This window comes from Vulpes vulpes, chromosome 6 (genome assembly GCF_048418805.1).
Source record: "Vulpes vulpes isolate BD-2025 chromosome 6, VulVul3, whole genome shotgun sequence".
NCBI classification, from domain to species: Eukaryota; Metazoa; Chordata; class Mammalia; order Carnivora; family Canidae; genus Vulpes; species Vulpes vulpes.
Genome location: NC_132785.1, coordinates 27,702,445 through 27,721,388, shown reverse-complemented (window position 1 = coordinate 27,721,388; position 18,944 = coordinate 27,702,445). Strand labels below are relative to the sequence as shown.

The 18,944-nt window shown below is 38.2% G+C and overlaps 1 protein-coding gene across 11 annotated transcripts in view; it reads left to right on the top strand.

The window, feature by feature from the left end:
- The window catches only part of KLF12 (KLF transcription factor 12), a 578,512-nt gene that overhangs the window by 503,018 nt on the left and 56,550 nt on the right, over positions 1-18,944 (top strand). For all 11 annotated transcript variants that reach the window (XM_072760694.1, XM_072760698.1, XM_072760697.1 and 8 more), the window contains one exon: positions 10,197-10,259. In XM_072760694.1, the coding sequence (XP_072616795.1) occupies positions 10,197-10,259 (63 nt within the window). The remainder of the gene's footprint in view (positions 1-10,196; positions 10,260-18,944) is intronic.

The window sequence follows — 18,944 nt, the reverse complement described above, 5'->3', positions numbered from 1 at the left end:
ACAGATACCTTTAACTTGGCTTCCCTATTGCTGCCTTCTTACATAATGATAGTACCGTTAATGCAAACCAAGAAATTCTTATCTAATCAGCACTAAACTGAATACTTCAGGTGAATGTCACAAGTCTCTTCACCGTGTCCACTAATCTTGCCCAGATTTCTCCAGAGGTGAGGAAGTGAGGGACGTGTCTGCTTTGGCATCCTGGCCTAGGATGGGTCCTGCGTGCCCACTGCACTGGACGCAGGCCAATGTGGATCTAAAAAACCCATCTCCTGGCAGGGGCCAAAGCTTCTTTCAGATGACACCCAGGCCACATCACTTTTCACTCACTGTCCTTTCTACTTTTGTACTTCATCTGTAATATATATTAAGGGTAAATATAATAAACACTAAATATTAAATTATTATGTGTATTTACTTATTTATTTTTCCAGATAATGCAAGAACAAATCTTAGGAAAAATAAAAAGGCTACCATTATGAGTTCCCATTATCCCCTTTTATTCACAGAGCAATATTTAACATATGCCTACTTTATACCCGATGTAGGGCCTGTTACTGGGCATATAGTGGAAAGCAAAGGAGAAATAGTTGCTGCTTTTCGTCTAATAATCACTTAAAAAAAAAAAGATTTTATTTATTTCAGGGAGAGCACACATGGGTACAGGAGGAGGGGGAGGTGCAGAGGGAGAGGGTCTTAAGCAGACTCCCCACTGAGCACAGAGTCTAACTCTGGGGTCCATCTCAGGACCCTGAGATAATGACCTGAACCTAAATCAAGAATCAGACACTTACTTGACTGTGCCACCGAAGCGCTCCACCAAATAATCACTTGTATAAACTGTATATAAGCCTGATATGAACTGTGAAGGACTAATGGCAGGTATATTGGGAGTCTGTAACATAGAGACATGGTCCAGTTTGGCCAGTCAAGAAAAGCAAAGTGGTATTTGAGCTAAGAGATGACAATGAAGAAGAGTTATGGAGGTGAAGGAGCTGTGTGGGAGATACTGTGTAAAAGGAACAACTCAGGGGCACCTGAGTTGCCCAAGAGCTGTGTGGGAGATACTGTGTAAAAGGAACAACTCAGGGGCACCTGAGTTGCCCGGCTCAGTCCAAGAGCATGCAATTCATGATCATGGGGTCATGAGTTTGAGCCCCATATTGGGTATAGAGATGACTTAAATAAATAAAACCATAAAAAAAAAAAAAAGGAACAACAGATGTGGAGGCACTGAGCCGAGAGAGAAGCTAAAAGGAGGCCAGGGTGACTGGATCACAGAGAGTAGGGTGTGAGGAAGGGCGTTATTGTGGGAAAGTGAAGCTGGAGAGGTGAGTGGGGGCCAGATCATTGGCAGGTAGGCCAAGCTGAGATTTAGGTCTATATCAAGAGCAATGAAAAGCCACTAAAGGGACAGCAGTGTGAGAAGAACAGATTTGCTTTTTAAATATATCACTGTGGCTCTAATGCAGAAAATGGATTGGGAGAGATTTTGGGAGTGGTGCTGCTAAGAGACAGGTGTGAGTTAAAATAGGTCAGTGGCTATGGAAATGAAAAGTGGGTAGAACGGAGGCAGTGTAGTGGACAGGCCTGAGAATAGGAGAGAAGTTCAATCAGGGATGGCTCTGTGTTTTCTGGGTTACTTGACAGAATTGATGTTGGGGACATTTACTGTCCAAGGCAACACTGAAGGGAAAACAGATTATTTTTGGCTTTTCTCATATCAAGGGAAAGGGAGAAGAGATCATGTTTTACCTCTCTTAATATTGGTTATGAGATCTTATGAGCCTAAGTTGAGTCATGAAGCTCCCAGCTTCCTGTCAATAAGTGGGGATCTCTGGCCTTCCCTGGATGAGTAGGGAGAGAAGTTTAAAGTCATGCAAGAAAGGGGCTCCTATTTGGCTCAGTTGGTTAAGCGTTGACTCTTGATTTCCGTGCAGGTCATGATCTCAGGGTTGTGAGATCGATCCCCTGCATCGGGCTCTGTGCTTAGCACAGTCTCTACTCTCCTCCTTTTCCCTCTCCCTCTGTCCTGCCCTATGCATGCACTCTCTCAAATAAATCTTTTAAAAATAATAATAAAAGTCATGGAAGAAGATGTAGAGTTTCCTGGTGTCCAGACCATGGTCTGCTGCTTTTCTCACTTAAATTGTGCCTCTATGAAATTCAGGCCTCAATGACCATTTACCTGGTAAGGATGCCCACATCTCCAGCTCTCTTCTTAAAATTAATCCCCAAACATAACCTTTATTCCTTATATTGGCTCCTCTGATCACTCAATTCGCAACTCTAGATGTTAGCCAAAAATTGTTCCCTTATTTTGCCTTGTCCCCCACATCTTGTACATATTTACACCAAGTCCCAGGGATAACACCTAATTTATTATATATCTGTCTTACTCTTACTCTTTCTCCATTCCTGCTCCTCTCTGCCCACTGCTGCCATCTTAGATCCTGCTTTGGCAACATTTGTATAGTAGACCTCCAATGATTCTTCCTGCATAATGATGCATTCTCTTCAGACCACTCTCCTGCCAATGTGACTTTTCTAGTACACAAAGTTGATTGTGTCAGTTCTGACTTCAAAAACCTTTGGTCATTGTCCTTTAACTCTTTGCGTTAACTGTTTAGCATAAGTACACAAGATCTTCCCTGATCAAGCCCTATTACTACAAAATCTCCTACCCCTATGGACCTGCCAAACCCTTTACTCTAGTCACGCAGAACAAGTTTTAGTTTTGCTCTTGGCCATTTCTATCCTTCAGTGCCTCTCCATATTTCCTAGGGTAATAACTTCCAGGTCTACTCCAAAGCTCAATTAATTCAGATGCCCCTTTTATCTGCTACCTTGGCCATTTATTGTCCAAACTCATGGTTGTATTGTACGCTCCCTTAGGTCGTATCATGTTTGTGTAGATGTAATATTCCCTCATCCAGCACAGTTCACAGTATTGAAGAACTTAGAATGGTGTCTGACACAATAGAAGTCCAATTAATATTTGAATTAATGAATAAGTAGTAGGTATACAATAAATGTTGGTTGAAGATGTGAGTGATGCATACATATATGGCTCTGAGCAGTAGAGGAAAGATTGATATTAGTGTTCTCCAGCTGACTGCCCCAGTTACTAACTCCTTAGTCCCACGTTTATTTGCTAATAATAATTATATACTGAGCTCTGAGGATGCATTGGTGACTTAGACATGACCATTGCCATCCATCCCAGAAGTTATAGTCTAGTAGGGAAACTGGTCTAATCAGGCAGTAATTATTTGTTGAGTGCCCATTTTGTGTCAGGTAATGGAGATAGGGCAGTAAGCAAAAAGAGAAAAGCTCCCTTGTCCCCCTTAAAGCATACTGTCCATTTGTAGAGACAGACAAAATAAACTAAACATACAAAAGTGTCATCCTCAGTTACCATGTGCTAAGTACACGTGCTGAGAGAACTTACTGCAAGTTGACCTAGACCTGGAGATTGGGATGGCTTCTTAGAATTGAACATCTGCTAACCAGGTAATAAAAGAAGGCAGAGAATCTTCAGTGTCACTGACACAGAGAGAGCAAGTTGGAGATGCTGAGCGATGAGGCTGGGATTAATTAATATGATGTAATTGTGCAAACCAAATGGTCTCTTTCTAGAATCCCTCATTCTGTTGATATATAGCAGAAATACATGTTGTTCCCTTCAAAACACTATATTTTTAACAAAATTTATGCAGTTGTAAGTAAACAGTAAAAAAAAATTATGTTAATTCAGTATGATGTTTAAGGTTAGCCGCTCTTCTAAAAATAACATCAGTGGCTTTGCAGAAGAGAGAGAGAGACTACAGTATAATGAGAGGGAAAAAAGAACCTTTAAAAAATAGATGTCATTCCTAATGGTCATCTAATCACTAGCTTGATAAAAGCTGAGAATAAGTAGGGCTCACTTAATTTAAATGCTGGAATCATACATTTTTATTTGGTCAAGTATAGTGCATGTATTGTTGAATAAAATATCCAAACTAACCTGAGCAATCATGAGAACTTGTATTGAGTACGACTATGTATAAGAAGGAAGCAATACCAAGAATTACTTTAAAATTATCTCTCGAGATGCCTGGGTGTCTCAGTGGTTGAATGTCTGCCTTCGACTCAGGACATGATCCCAGGGTCCTGGGATCCAAGTACCACGTCGGGCTCCCTGCAGAAGCCTGCTTCTCCTTCTGTATATGTCTCTGCCTCTCTCTGTATCTCTCATAAATAATAAATAAAATCTTTAAAAAATAAAATAAAAATAAAATTATCTCTCATGTGATTGTGCACAGGAAAATTCTGATATTTACAAATTACTGTGGAATTATTTCTAGATTAATCTGTCCTTCTACAAATGTAGTAAACCAAGGTGTTAAAGTGTGTATTATATTGAATAAATGAAACAATTTATGGATGAAAATATGGGCTAATAATTTTATTATAAAATTGTAAAAATGGACTAAAGAGTAGAAAATATTTGTACATTATAACTGCCCATGATCTTGATAATGAAAATCTGTACTTTTGCTAGATGAGTAATTACCTACAAAAAATATTTTCTTGGTCTGTGAACTTATAGTTTATTCTGATTTTTCTCAGTATTAAGTAGGCATTCGAACATATGAGGAATGAGAGCATGAAGGGACCCAAGTATTATTCCAACATTGCCACTAGGTGAATGATGCTGCCATTTTATGTCTGGGAAGATAAGGAAAGAAACACCTTTAAAAAATTTGTTTTGAAAAAGATGGGATTGCAAAACCCGAGTCTAGTTTTCAGAGAAGATCTAGAGATTAGGTGGAGATAGAAATTTGAGAGTTATAATATGGATGGCACATAAGGCCCATAGAAGGGACGATATCCCTTCAGTGGTTATCCCCAGGCCACGCCAACATTTATGGTCCAGACGAATGAGAAGAGAAAGGTTCACATAAAGGTTAAAAATAAAAAAATAAAAAATAATAAAAAAAGGAAGAGGAGGAAAGGCAGAAGAATTTCCCTGATGCTGAGCCAAGAAAGCTTTTCAGGATGGAATGATCTGCTACATCAGTTAGTACTGAGAGTTTGAGGAGATGAGGACTGAGAATTAACTGTTAGATTTGAAAACATGGAGGGGGATCCCTGGGTGGCGCAGCGGTTTGGCGCCTGCCTTTGGCCCAGGGCGCGATCCTAGAGACCCGGGGTTGAATCCCACGTCGGGCTCCCGGTGCATGGAGCCTGCTTCTCCCTCTGCCTGTGTCTTTGCCTCTCTCTCTCTCTCTGTGTGACTATCATAAATAAATAAAAATAAAAATAAAAATAAAAAAACCATGGAGGCCATTGATCCCCATGACAAAGATGGTTTCATCTTTGAAATTAGATTGAATTGGGTTCTAGGAAAAACGGGAAGCAAGGAAGTGGGCATAGTTAGAATTAATTATACCATCTAAAACTTACATGTGTTGTGTATTATGTATTTAAATAGCAACACAATTAAGAAATTTTCATAATCAGTTAAAGGGAGGTCAGTAGTTACATTACTGTGACTTTCTTGTGAGCACTTGCATGCTTAATATTTCGTCCAGTGCCAAATTTAGGTCAGGAAAACTAGTGCTTTCACTTTGCATTTACTTAAACTATAAGATATTCAAATGGCCTTCAATACATGCAAAATCTCTCATTAAAACCCCTGGTACTAATTCATTTTATTGCATCCTTTCGGGTAGTGTAGGAGGAATATATATGAGTTCATAGGATTGGATGATAATGTGAAGTAAGACAAGTCAGACATACTGTTAGAGTTCCAATTTTGCTGTTCACTAGCTATGTCACCCTGGCAAGTTACTTAACTCTTCTAAGCTATTTTCTCAAAGAAATGTGGATAATAAGATTATGAGGATAAAATAAGGTAATGTGTCTGATGTACTTAGTATGGTATCTGGCACATAGTTGGGTTAGTAAATGGAATGATTGTGTATTGGTGTGATTACTGACTTGTTCTTGAATGGGACGTAACTGAACTATGATGCAATTTAGTAAACAGAAGATAGATCTTCTAATAAAGAACAGAAAAATTAGATGCCGGGGAGTAAGCCATACCTTAGAAACCACAGTAGTTGGTTCTTATTACTCTATATGGGTTCATTTCTCTTTGTTATTTCCTTGCCTTTAGTGAAGTCATATAAGCATGGTAGTTAAGACTACAGGTCTCTAAAGCACATTTGTTGTCTCAATCCTCTGGAATTAATTGGATATTCCAGGTTCATCTTCCATCCTTTCCAATCCAATCAACACTGCTGGTGATAATAGCCAACATATATTGACTGCTTCCTGAGTACCAAGCTGTTCTGAACACTTTACAACTATTAACTCATTTAACTCTCACAGCCCTTGGAGGTGGCTGACATTACTGCCTCCATTTGTACAGATGAGAAAATTGAAGCCCAGAGAGGTTAGGTAACTTGCCCTAAGATGACATGACTCTCTTGGTAAATGGTGGAGCTGGAATTCAATCCCAGGCAGGCTGTTTCCACAGTTTGTACTCTTAACCACATCATTTCTAATTTGATTGGGGGCTATAAGATTGAATTTAAGTTGGCATAGCTTTTCTGTAGTGGGAATAGTGAAAAGAAAGATGGTATCCTCCCCCAGCAGTTCATTAGTAATCAGTAATTTGAGTATTTGGGTTTCACATCCTACTTCCAGCCACCAGCCATTAAGGAAGGTTCATAAAACCTTTGGGAAGAACAGAGCGATTGTATCCTCTTGATTTACTATAAATATTAGTCATTAAAATACAAGATTTGGGGGTCAGATTCTTTGGAACTTATATCCAAAGAAGGAAGAACCATTTTTGTATTAAGATATTTAAAAAGTTCTCACATGCTTAGCAGAGAAGCTAAATTAAGCCCTGTGTTGGGCACAGTTATAAACATGCTGTCTGCCTTAGATGAGTAAGTGTATGTAAATAGAACAGTTGGTATACATGGCCTTAATGGTATGGCTTCCTTTTTTTCTATGTAATGTAAATCACCAAATGTGAGCATTTCCATCTGACATTAACTGTCAGTCTCAGAAGAGCACATTGTAGGATTCAGTGCATGTTGCACAACAACCCAAATTGCTCTTTTCTTTAGCTTGGCGATTTTTTTTCTTTCCATATCCAGCGGTTAGTACTAAGGCCTGAAACCCTTAGTTACAGAACAAAGTGGCTTAGCAGTAATCGAGCCTGTGTGAGGCTAAGAGAAGAATAATGAACATTCCCTGCAAGCTTCCTGCCTAGATGCAGGTGCAGGAATCAGGAGGTCATGAATAATGCATGACATGCAGATTAGGTGGTGGTTTCTCCTACTGGGGTTTTGACTTTGCTACCTGCCTGGCTGCTATATGTGGAAAGAAGGGAGGCGATGGCCAGAAGTGCCACAGTGTAGCCTGAGCTCACAAAAACCCTGCGTATCCTTTTGAAGAAGTAAAATTTGGGGATAGCTGAAATGCAGACCTTTATGGTCTACTTTATCAAATGAAGTATGATCCGTGTTGTCAGTTTACTCCTTTTCAGTAGGGTGCGGGAAAGCTTTCTTGTTTTACCGTTTTAATTTAAGAAACCATGTAATTATTTGTTCATATCCACATATATTCTTTTAGATTGTTAAACCATGATAGAAAATTACTGACTTACAGTATTTGATCTATAGATCAATGAAAAAATACAAATACCAGGAGAATACTGTAATTATAAGTTAAATGGACCCATTTTTCTCCACTGATAGATGGAATGAGAAGCATCAATAAGAGAATACTTCCATCATCAAGCTTCACCTGGTGGAATTATGATGAATGGAAATGTGAAGGTTAAGGAGAAAGGAATAAAGGATGTAAACATATAAAGGATGTGGAGTGAATTAAAGAATCGTGAGCATTCAGTCTGTCACTCCTTAGAACTTTATATAGGTAGTAGGACTCTGACAGCCTAGTGAGGCTGTAGGGAAGGTTAGGATGACTTCCTGTATGTCCCTTGGATCAGGAGATTTAGTTGGGGAGATATTTTTTTGGCTCATAATTCCGTTTTGATGGTTGTATTCCAAGCAGAACAACTAAAAGAAATAAGAAAAGAGAAGAAAAAATGAGCCACGCTACCTTTTGTATAATTCTTATGCGTTTCTATTGCTTGCTTTTTCTCTCTCCCCAATTTGGGGTGCCGGAATAGGAGCTGGCTTTCATTTCTAGCTGAGTCTGTCATTTCCGCTAGGCCCCAGTTTGGCCAGATGCCAAGACCAACAGGTGATCCTTGTAGCTGCAAAACAGCAGGAAGTGGGCCGTGCTTGAATGAGACAGTTCACCAGAGGGGCTGTCTGGCCTCTCTCCATCTTTCTGCATAATTAACATCCCCTCCCCCATGCAGAGCAGAAAATCTGTGCTGAGCAGCTCAGCTGCAGCAGCCATTGAGAAGCGCTGTGAGGAAAAGAATGTTAATAAGGGATGTTGGAAGAAATAAGCCTTCCTAGTGCAAAGTGCAGTCTGGCTCTGGATTTACAGAAAGTTTGCATTTGGCCCTTCTTCAGGGCTGGAATGGTACTATCTGTTTTAAAATGATTTTCACTTGCTAAACAACTATGGAGAACTGAGTTCTAATGAACCTTGGAGCCATTGGTTCTGATGAGACTTAAAGGCCCGTTTAAAATTTCTGTTTTCCTTCCCATAAATAAGAAATATGTGTGGGACATAACGATAACACAAGCTGAAACACTGCCTAGTTCTCACTAATTCCAGTAAAGATAGAACAAAGCAGGAAGTTGGCCACAAGGAAGCAGGAAGTAAGGCCTATTGTGTTGCCAGTTAGTGACCCACAAAGGGCTGGAGGTTCAGCAGCTAGCTCCTGATTGGAAGATATCAGCAGTTCTTGGAAATATAAGCTGTTCCAGTGGATGACTCTAACCCAGGAAATTTATAAGGCGATATAGTTTTTACTTCTCCATTGCTGAGCTCAGCTTTTGAATTGACTACCTTCCTCAAAACCCAGCTGCAGAGAGCATCACATCTAGAAAACTTTCTCCTTGAAATAACTGTCAACCCTTCCTTCTTCCCCCAGCCTCAGATTCTGTTCCTGGACATTTGGATGAAGTTACTGTGGGGGGAGGAAAAAAAAATGAAAATCAAGACCCTTTTCATCTATCTTTTCACTTTCTGTGTCTGAGGCTTGCAATTAAACTGACAAAAGTCTAAATAAATAAACTGACAAAAGGCAGATTAGCAAAGGAGGGGAAGAAAAACCTGTTTACACATGCAGCATGCATACTTGCAGGAATGCTCTGTGATGAGTGACTCAAAAGGGTGGTAAAAGTTGGATCTTATATACCATTTTAACAAAGAGTGATAAATTGTGGAGAAGTGACTAGTCAAAAGAAAAGGGGGGGATTGACTAGGAAACAGATGGGAGAAACTAATGATAAATAAGGATTGTTTATGCAGACTTATCTCAGTACCACATCTGGTATAAAGAGTTGTGTGTTGCACTCTTCTTCCTGGTATTGGAAGTCCAGGGAGGGGGGCACCTTTACAAAGGAAAGTTTCCTTTACAAAAGGGTAATTCGTGTCCTTGTTTTTTACACATATAAAGGGAAAGTAGAGCGTTCCTCCTATGTCTACTGTTTCTTACTTGGTTTCTGCTGATAATAATTCGTATGCCAAAATAGCATATTTTGGGATAGTGTATCCTGATCTCCTTCATTATCTTGCTTTTTAGGGCTTAAAATCCAATAGTTGACTTGGTCTGTGTACATACTGTCTCTGCATCACTTCTGGGAAGAGGTAGCAGAAGGGACTCATTGTAGGCAAACACCATACCTTATATTACTTTACCCACTTCTAAACCTGGCAGGGATTAGCTAGTCAGTAACTTTTTGTTGGACTGAATGAATCTGTCATTGGATTAAAACTGGTGATCCTGTTTTGGAGGTCCTCACAGTGAACATTGCGACAAGCCATTGTTATGTTAAAAGTGGTACCAAAGGAAAGAGACTGCAGGTTTGCATGCATAGGAATTTAACTATGTTCATTTACTAAGAGGTGATTAAGTTCTGGGGCATTTTATATTAAGCAAGAGATCATTTATATAAACCAGCTCTTTTTTTTTTTTTCATTTGTTCATTTGTAATCGGGAATGTGCTTTTTTTAATGACTGGATTATTCTCATCTACCTGCAGGGTACATCCGTCCCCAGTATCAAGGGTCCGGGGTAATCGAATGAATAATCAGAAGTTTGCTTGGTGAGTATATAGCCTGTTATAAAAATTTGTAAGTCTTATGGGAAGTCTTAATAGGGTGGTATTAAAACAGAAGAGAATTATTTTTGCTTCTCAATAGAGAATACATTTCTACTAACTGAATTACATAGTCTCCCTTTCCTTTGGAAAGTTCTAAATAGAAGCAGTAAAGTGCCTTCTCAGCCAAAGCTCTTCACTCATCAAAAACTGAGACAACATTTTTCTTCTAACAGATATGGCATATTTTCCAGGATTATCCACTGTTATATTTTTAAAGAATGTTTCTCTTTTGTTGAAGATATTGTAAGTTTTCTAGTGAGATTTAAGCAATAACTCAGATTTTTCTCAGGTACCAATTTCCACTTCTTAGAAAGATTTTCATTGTAAATTAATCTATTACATTAATTTTGATGATTACTATTTAGATGATTTTTTTTCTCATCTTAGCTATAAATATCCAGGGATTTTCTTTCTTTATTTTAATTTTAGGGCAAGTGAAGACCTTTTTGTTTTCTTTTTCTTTCTTCTGTCTCTCTCTTTTTGGCTTAAAACAATACACATTTATTCTCTTAAAGTTCTGGAGATCAGAAGTTCAAAAGGAGTCTTATGGGCTAAATCAAGGTGTCAAGTGCAGTTGATTCCTTCTGGAGGCTCCAGAGGAGAATCCATTCCTGGCTTTTTCTGTCTTACAAAGGCTATTCTCAGTGCTTGGCTTATGGCCCCACGTCACATACCTTTCCCCCTCTGCTTCCCATGTCACCACATTATATCCTTCCATTCTGTAGTGAAATCTCTTTCTGCCTTCCTTTTACAAAGACATTTGTGATTGCACCTCAGGCCCCATTACATAGCCTGGAATCATCTTCCATCTCAAGATCCTTACTCACATCTGTAAAATCTGCTTTCCCATGGAAGGTAACATTCATTAGGTCCAGGGATTATAACACAGGTCAAAGATCTTTGACTGACTAGTTCTTGAAATAAATAGATAGATAGAACTTATCAGAAATGACCTGAAAAATTATTACAGTCACAAAACATTTTCTATGAATTCTTTAAAGATGCAATTTAAAGTGTTTCACAAATGTTTCTTGTGAAACAAAAAAAATTAATGTACTAGATTTGTTTACTCCATTACAAAAAATTAACTTTTCTACACATAATATATCCTCAAAAAAAGAAAGGAAAAAAAAAGTGAACCATGCACTGTATTACTTGAAAAGTGAATGGAAATTCACAGATCTCCATTTGTACTTCACTAGATTGTATTTAGAATGGGATTTTGATTAAAAACTATGGCTTTTTTTAAGTACGGGAAGATGATTACCAAAGACTGAGCTTCCAAATTAATTTTATTCCTAAATCAGGATTATTTTTAGACACAAAATAATGATTCTTTGAATTTGAATAGTGTGTAATCAACTCACCTCCCTTCCCCCATTAAATCTAATTAACCCTCACAATAGCTTGGTGATGTTGTTAAATATTATGCTTTTCTTTTTCACAGAGGGGGAAATGGAGCACAGAGAATATAGCCATTTGCTTCTACACTGTCTAAAAGCAGGGGCATCCTTCATGGTTTTTCACAGTCGCTAAAGCATATTGTCCCCTGTTAAACCTGGAAAGCTAAGAGAATAATAATGCTGATGCCCATTACACAAAAGGGAAAGGAGAAGCAGGTTCTTTCTTGACTGCACAGAATTGATATTCCTTCTCAGTACAAGGCATACTGTACTAAAGAAACTTTAGAACATACAGAGAATATGAGACGTTCAAGTGAGCAACATCAACTAAGGAATACAGTACAGCATTGCCAGTTAGCATATCCATTTTCTAACAACTGATTTCTCAATGGCTAAATGTGGATTACTGAGTAAATAACAAATATTCTTTCCTTCACGCTTCCTTTCTGAAGTATTGGAGTAATGGTAACTTGTTCCTACATAATTCATAGCGTGTTATTTGGTTAGTAAGTTTAAACCACTTTTATCTCCAGAGAAGTAATCCATGAAAAACAAAAAGGATTTTTACTACTAGCCTTGAGAAAATTCAACTTTTATTTATTCAGCAACATTTATTTACAGTCCCTGGCACTGTGAAAAGCACTAGATTAGAAAGATAAATAAAACATGGTTTCTGTCCTCGAGGGGCTCGCTCTCTTGAAGGTGAGGGAGGGGTGTGTGTGTGTGTGTGTGTGTGTGTGATGTCACACACATAATACACAATGTTATATAAACAACATATAATATGTAATGAAATGTGGATAATGCACTAAGGAAATATATCAGAGGAAAATGTTATCAACTCTATTTAAGATCAATTCGAGAATGGATAGTGCAGAAGAGAAAAAGTATCAAGAAGGAGAACTTTTAGAAAATCTATCCCAGAGAAGGTTTCTGAGCAAAGACCCAGAATTAGTAGGAAAAGCAGAGGGTTGAGTTATTGCTTCCATTTTATATTGAAACTCGTGTTAAAGGACCCGGAGACATTTCTAAATTAACTATAGTAGGAACATACATGAATTTAAATCATGTGCTTTATTTGGTCGTAAGTTGGTTAAAATTCCTATTATATATATATACACTACTTTGAATTTTCCTGAAGTAAATGCTATGCAACTGGTATATGGAAATAAATCAGCTGGCTAGGAAGAAGCCCAGTGACTCACCCAGCATCTACATGTAGTTCAGTGATAAACGCTTGCTTTTTCTTTGTGAAAGATTGGCTCTGAAAATTCAGAAACTTTAAATATTCACGCCAGCAATGGAGATAAAGGGAAAGTGACTGTTTCCCAAAAAGAAGAACTTCCCCAAAAAGAAGTTTGGGATAATTTATAGAATTATAAGATAAATTCAACACTAGCTTGGCTCTGGTTTGAGTTAGATCTGCAAACACTGTATGTGAGTGATGCTGGATGATTTTGTAAAGTTGGGTTAGCAAATGCTCCAATCGGTTAAAAGAATATTGTTCATTAGAAAAGCAATGAAGCTTCACTAAAACATGAAAAGATTTGAACTTATAAGTTATGCATAGGAAATGCATGACAATTGGTAGGTTATAAATGTCAGTGGTTGTGATTGAGCTATGAAACCAGTGTTTATTATTGAGTAAAGAAGACAGTTTAAAATTTTAAGTAGTGTTTTCCTCTGCATAATGTTAATATGAGAGGATGCATCCACTGGCCTCATTCCTATGGCAGCATTTCTTCTCTCTGGAGCTGAAGTAATCTGTGGAAAAGAAAGTCTGTTCAAGGCAAACAAACCTGCTTGAATGGAAAGAAAATGTGGTAACAAATGTAGATCCAGGGAGGAGATGAAAGCACCAGGATGTAATGGGTACAGTGACAGATGTTAGGATCGAGCCAGGTTTGCTGTAACTATCTGCTAACTTCCAGGGATTAAAGAATGTCAATAAGAACTTCATGACAGATATGTTAGCACCCTTGTAAAGAACACAAGATCATTGTACAACTCATTTAATATTCAATTAATCAAAGATAGCAATCCAGCTGGACATAAACTCTGTCCCTTAGAATGGCTCTCCCCTCCCTGCCACCCACTATAGTAATATTTGTCGATTTGAAGATTGATGAAGCCTTTGAGGTTCAGCGTGTGAATTTCATTCTCTTTCATGGGCACATCTGTCTCTTTCCTTCACCACTGATCCAAGGCAGAGGTAATCATACCTTCCTTTCTCCAATAACTATAAAGACCTTTTTTAGAGCATTTACCACTCTTTCTCGCATGTAATAATGCAGGAAAAACTATTTTGTTCCATTGGGGGGAAGTGGGACGGGTTTATTAGAGAGTTGAATGTGCAGATAGACTTACTTTCTTTACAGATCTTTTGGTATGAAGCTATTATATTCTGCTATCAGTCCCACAGAGAGTGGCTGTTTCCATGTCACCCCTCTGTTGTTTTATTCTCAAAAATGTAATAGACATCTGGAACCTGTGTTTGGTGTGTATGTGTAAGTTGGAGCAGGACAGGGAGAGATGTAGTGGGAAATGTCTCTGAGGTTGATTTAAGGCTCCAGAAATGTCCAGGATCAGTGTTCCAAAGACATATTCATTGGTATATGCTCATTTTTAGCTTTTCACCCTCTCTTCTCTTCTTGTCACTCCACCCTTGACCCTGCTATTTTCCTAAAGTTTTAGAAGACTTGGGTTTATATTGTTCTTTGGTGATCATCATGGCGGTGGTTATGCTGTGCACCCACACCATCCATCGAGGGCTCTTATGCAAGAGTGGCAGTGGACATTACGTAATAGAGATTTTTGTGGGCTATTTATATAGTGGCATAGAAAATAAAGTATTATTAACAGGAATTATCAGCAGTCAAATAGAAGTAATTTGTTCTAACCAGTTGGATGCTGCTACCACCCGTCTCAATTACGGTTTGTTTCTTACCAACATGCCTGAGATGTTATATAGCTGTATACACCAAGAGGCTCCAGTTTTAATAGTGTAACTATGCAAATTATGACACATTCTGAATGTGAATCACATTTCATATTTGGATATGACAAAGTTCCATGTCACAAATTTTTGTAGATAGTAGAAAAGAAACTTTGCACTGCGATGTTTTATTGTTGGCTGTATAGTGCTAGTGCTACAACGAGCTCATATTTAAATGCATAGTTGCAAAAGTTAGATGTGATTTCACAGAATCTTTCTGAAAGATAGAACTAGTATGTATCAAACTAGTATGTTATCTTTGTCATAAAAGTAAGAACACTTCTTGTTTAAAACTTTGACCTTCACAGAGGAAGGCACTGGAATTGTCAATACTGGAAACCTGTCAGAAAGCTGATGGAGAACTAGTCCTTGAGGGAGGGACAGAGCATTTCCAAATGCAGGAATCGGTTTCAGAGCTGAAGGAAATGTAAACATCATCAAGTTTAGTTCACTGTCTCACTTTCCACATGTAGAAATGGAGGCCCAAAGATAGCATGATAACATGTCAGATATGGGCATAAACCCAGGTCTCTACAAACCTGTCCAGTTGTTTTTCTGCTGCCGTAACAGTTGCTACCTATGGGTAGAGCTAATGATTAAGTAAGGTAGGTACTTAATTCATTACCAGTTAAGCAGAAGGTTTTCTCTGGTGGGAAATTCTCGTAACCCTGGTGTGATTCTGGGAGAGAAGGAAAATATAAGAATGGCCCTAATGAAGACATCATAGCCCACTCCCAACAGATGGCAGTTGCTCTTTGCCAGAGTGCTTACTCAGCATCCTATAGATCCTTGCATGCTCATTATTTATAGATAATATTGATTATGTTATTTAATTACCAGAGCATTCCACCGCTTTGCTTCTTGGTTTACAGAGCAAAAATTATCATAATATGTACGGACATTAATATGTGTAAATTGTAGTTTCCAGAATGGCCTGCCAGGCCTCATGGGTTTTTTTAATCCATACTTGTTGGCAAATAAGTAATAGCACATTGCCTTTAGATTTAGTTTGGAAGCTTGCTCTCTCCAGTGTTTGATAACAGATTCGGAGAATGGGCCATAGTTCACGTAATCGTGAACCAGTCTGCAAGTACCCTGTATTCATACTGAATTACAATGAAAAGAAGTGCCTCCAGGGTGTTGCTACATTTTAATTCCCTCCAAATTCACATCTTTTGATATGTTATAATCCAGTTTCAGCTGTTAAATTCTGTAATTACTTCCACCACCTCCTCATAACTTGGTAACAATTATGTATACTTTAAACTTGTATATTGTTTTTCAGGTTGACCTTATTAAGGACCTTTGGTCTAATTTTCCTGAATTCTCCATTACCCAGAATTTCAGCAAGAAACCTCATGATCAGTGTTTCACATTCCTGTTAGTATCAGCTGGTTTTTGTCTCTAGTATTGCTTCAGTCACAATAGAGATGGTATGGGGGAAAAAAATTAAAGAAGGTTATTTTCTGCAATTATTTCCTTAATTATAGAAAAATTAGGACTATAAGATCATGCTGAGCCATAAAGGTCACCGCTTCTGAGACATTTTTCTGTTAAAGTCCAAGAGGAGTTTGTTTTTCCTGGCTTGCTACTCAGAAGCACATTAGTGTCTTATTGAAAACCTGATGGAAGAACCTATAATGCATGTCTTTGGACTCTATTGATTCCCGGAATCTTCCTAGCACCGTAGTCGAGGTGTGCCACTATCATGTAATAAAACATTTCTGTTTTATTAACTAATTTTATTTTTTTGTTTTTATTTTTTTTTTTTAAGATTTTATTTATTTATTCATGAGAGACATAGAGAGAGAAACAGAGATACAGGCAGAGGGAGAAGCAGGCTCCATGCAAGGAGCCCGATGTGGGACTCAATCCCGGGACCACAGGATCACACCCTGAGCCAAAGGCAGACACTCAACCACTGAGCCACCCAGGCACCCCTTTATTTATTTTTCTTAACAATTTTTTTTTTAATTTAAGTAATCTCTACCCCCCAGCATGGGACTTGAACTCACAACTCAGAGATCATGAGTCACATGCTCCACCAACTGAACCAGCCAGGTGCCCTTTATTAACTAATTTTAGCATGACCAAGGAATATTAGTTCAGTATTCAAAAGGACTTGTTTGGAAAATCCAAAAATTCATGGAGACTGAACAACACACTTCTAAATAACACATGGGGTCACAGAAGATCACGTAAAAGAAATTTAAAAATATTAAGTCAATGAAAATGAGGACACAACTTACCAAAATGTGTGAAACGCATCAAAAGCAGTGCTTAGAAGGAAATTTGTAGCATCAAATCTATTTATTAGAAAATAAGAAAGATCCCAAATCAGTAATCTAATCTAAGGTTCCATGTTAGGAAACCAGAAAAAGAAGTGCAAATTAAATCCAAAGTAAGCTAAAGTAAAATAAAAAAAGTGAATTGTTTATAATTCTGGGATTTATAATATTTTTCAGATAATTGTTATCTTTTTAGGCTGGTTAAGGATATTTCAAATTACACAATCTGAAATCACGAGTTACTTTGGGGAAGCTACTTAAACCATAGCTTTTTATAGAGTTTTAAATTGTACAGTGTGCATTATTCTCTATCACATTCTCCTCCCTTTTAAACCTGTTCAGAAGTAGGACTTTAAAACAATGATGTGTTATAAGGAAACATGAAGAACAAGGGTATGCAGCAGTCATTAATGAATAACACAGAATAAAACTGTGTTCCAGTATGAAAAAATGTGTGTCTCTGACAGTACCAGTACAAACCATGTTTAATTAATATATCAAATTAAAATGAAGAAAGACCTTATTTTATATAAGTGTAAGTTCACGCTCCACATATTTATGGAGAAATCTCCATATCTAGAAAAGTCACATTCTTTTTCAGTCATTCATAGTATTTTTCAGTGAATTTTTTGGAATGAAACATTGGCTAATCATAGTTGTCTTCTAAATAGATATTTGAAAGATGTAATGACTAATATTGGGACCCAATCAAAAATCCTACTGTATTCTCGAGTGCTAGGAATACTGCAGGATGATAGATCTTAAGGGGCTATCCCTGTGAGAATGCTGGGGATATCATTTATCAGTCATATTTGCAATATCATCTTTCTAGCTGTGGAGATTTCTTTGTACATGGACAGTGAAGTAGCACTTTCAAAATTAAATATATTCTCACCTTATTATGATTTTTCTCAGCTGACTATTAGATTTTCATAAAGTTTCCTAGTCATTTCCTTAAAATTAGCTATTTATTATGTTTCTTAGTACAGCACTGGTTATGTAAGGGAGGATCAGTATCCTCATAATTAATATATTCTAATCAGTTTTAAGAGAGCAATAGATAGTATGTGATACATTTATCCAAAAAGTTAATATCTGCCGAGAGCATACCAGTTTTAGTCACACCTGTTCCATTAGGCCCACAGTTAAGCAGGAGCTAGAGGAGGGTACCTGAGTACCTCAGTCCTCTAAGTGTGGACTCTTGATTTTGGCTCCTCTTGTTTTTAGCTCAGGTCATGATCTCCAGGGCATGTGATGGAGCCCCGCCTCCAGCTCCATGCTCAGCAGGGAGTCAGCTTGGGATTCTCTCCCTTTCCCTCTGCCCCTCCGTCCGCTCACCCTCTAAATTAACTAATTAAAATGAAATAAAATAATAAATCACTCTTAAAAATAAATAGGTAGCTGAAGGGCTCCAGACTCTGTTGGAACCCACTGTCTACTGGTAGCCATTGCCTTTGTCTGAATTTTCACTCACCTTAGTCTCTTTTATCAGGAGGTTCTTTTGTCAGAAGTAATGGAAAGTGACCGAGTCTGGCCAACTTGATCAAAAAGGTAACTTTATAGAAAAGGACATGAGGTGGGTTATGAATCAGTGGAGCTGGGCCTCAGGAGACACAGGAAGCAGGACAGCACCCAGGGTCCTGGAATGGGATTCAATAAGCAGCTGTAGGCCTAAAGGGACTCAGCTCCAGCTCCTTGATGTCCTCTTCCAAACCACAATAGAGTGAGGCAGAGTCTGATCGGCCCCAGCCCGATTCAGGTTCCCAGCCCATGGCCAAGAGAGAAAGGGTGCCTTGGTCCACAGTCCCACTAAGATCACATGTAATGAGGAGTTTCCCAGAGGAGGAGGCCATGCTGGTACCAAACAGTGGTAAGAAGACCACACTTCATAAACAGGCACCATAGACTCAGCCTGTGATTCAGTGAACTAGAAGCTGCCATG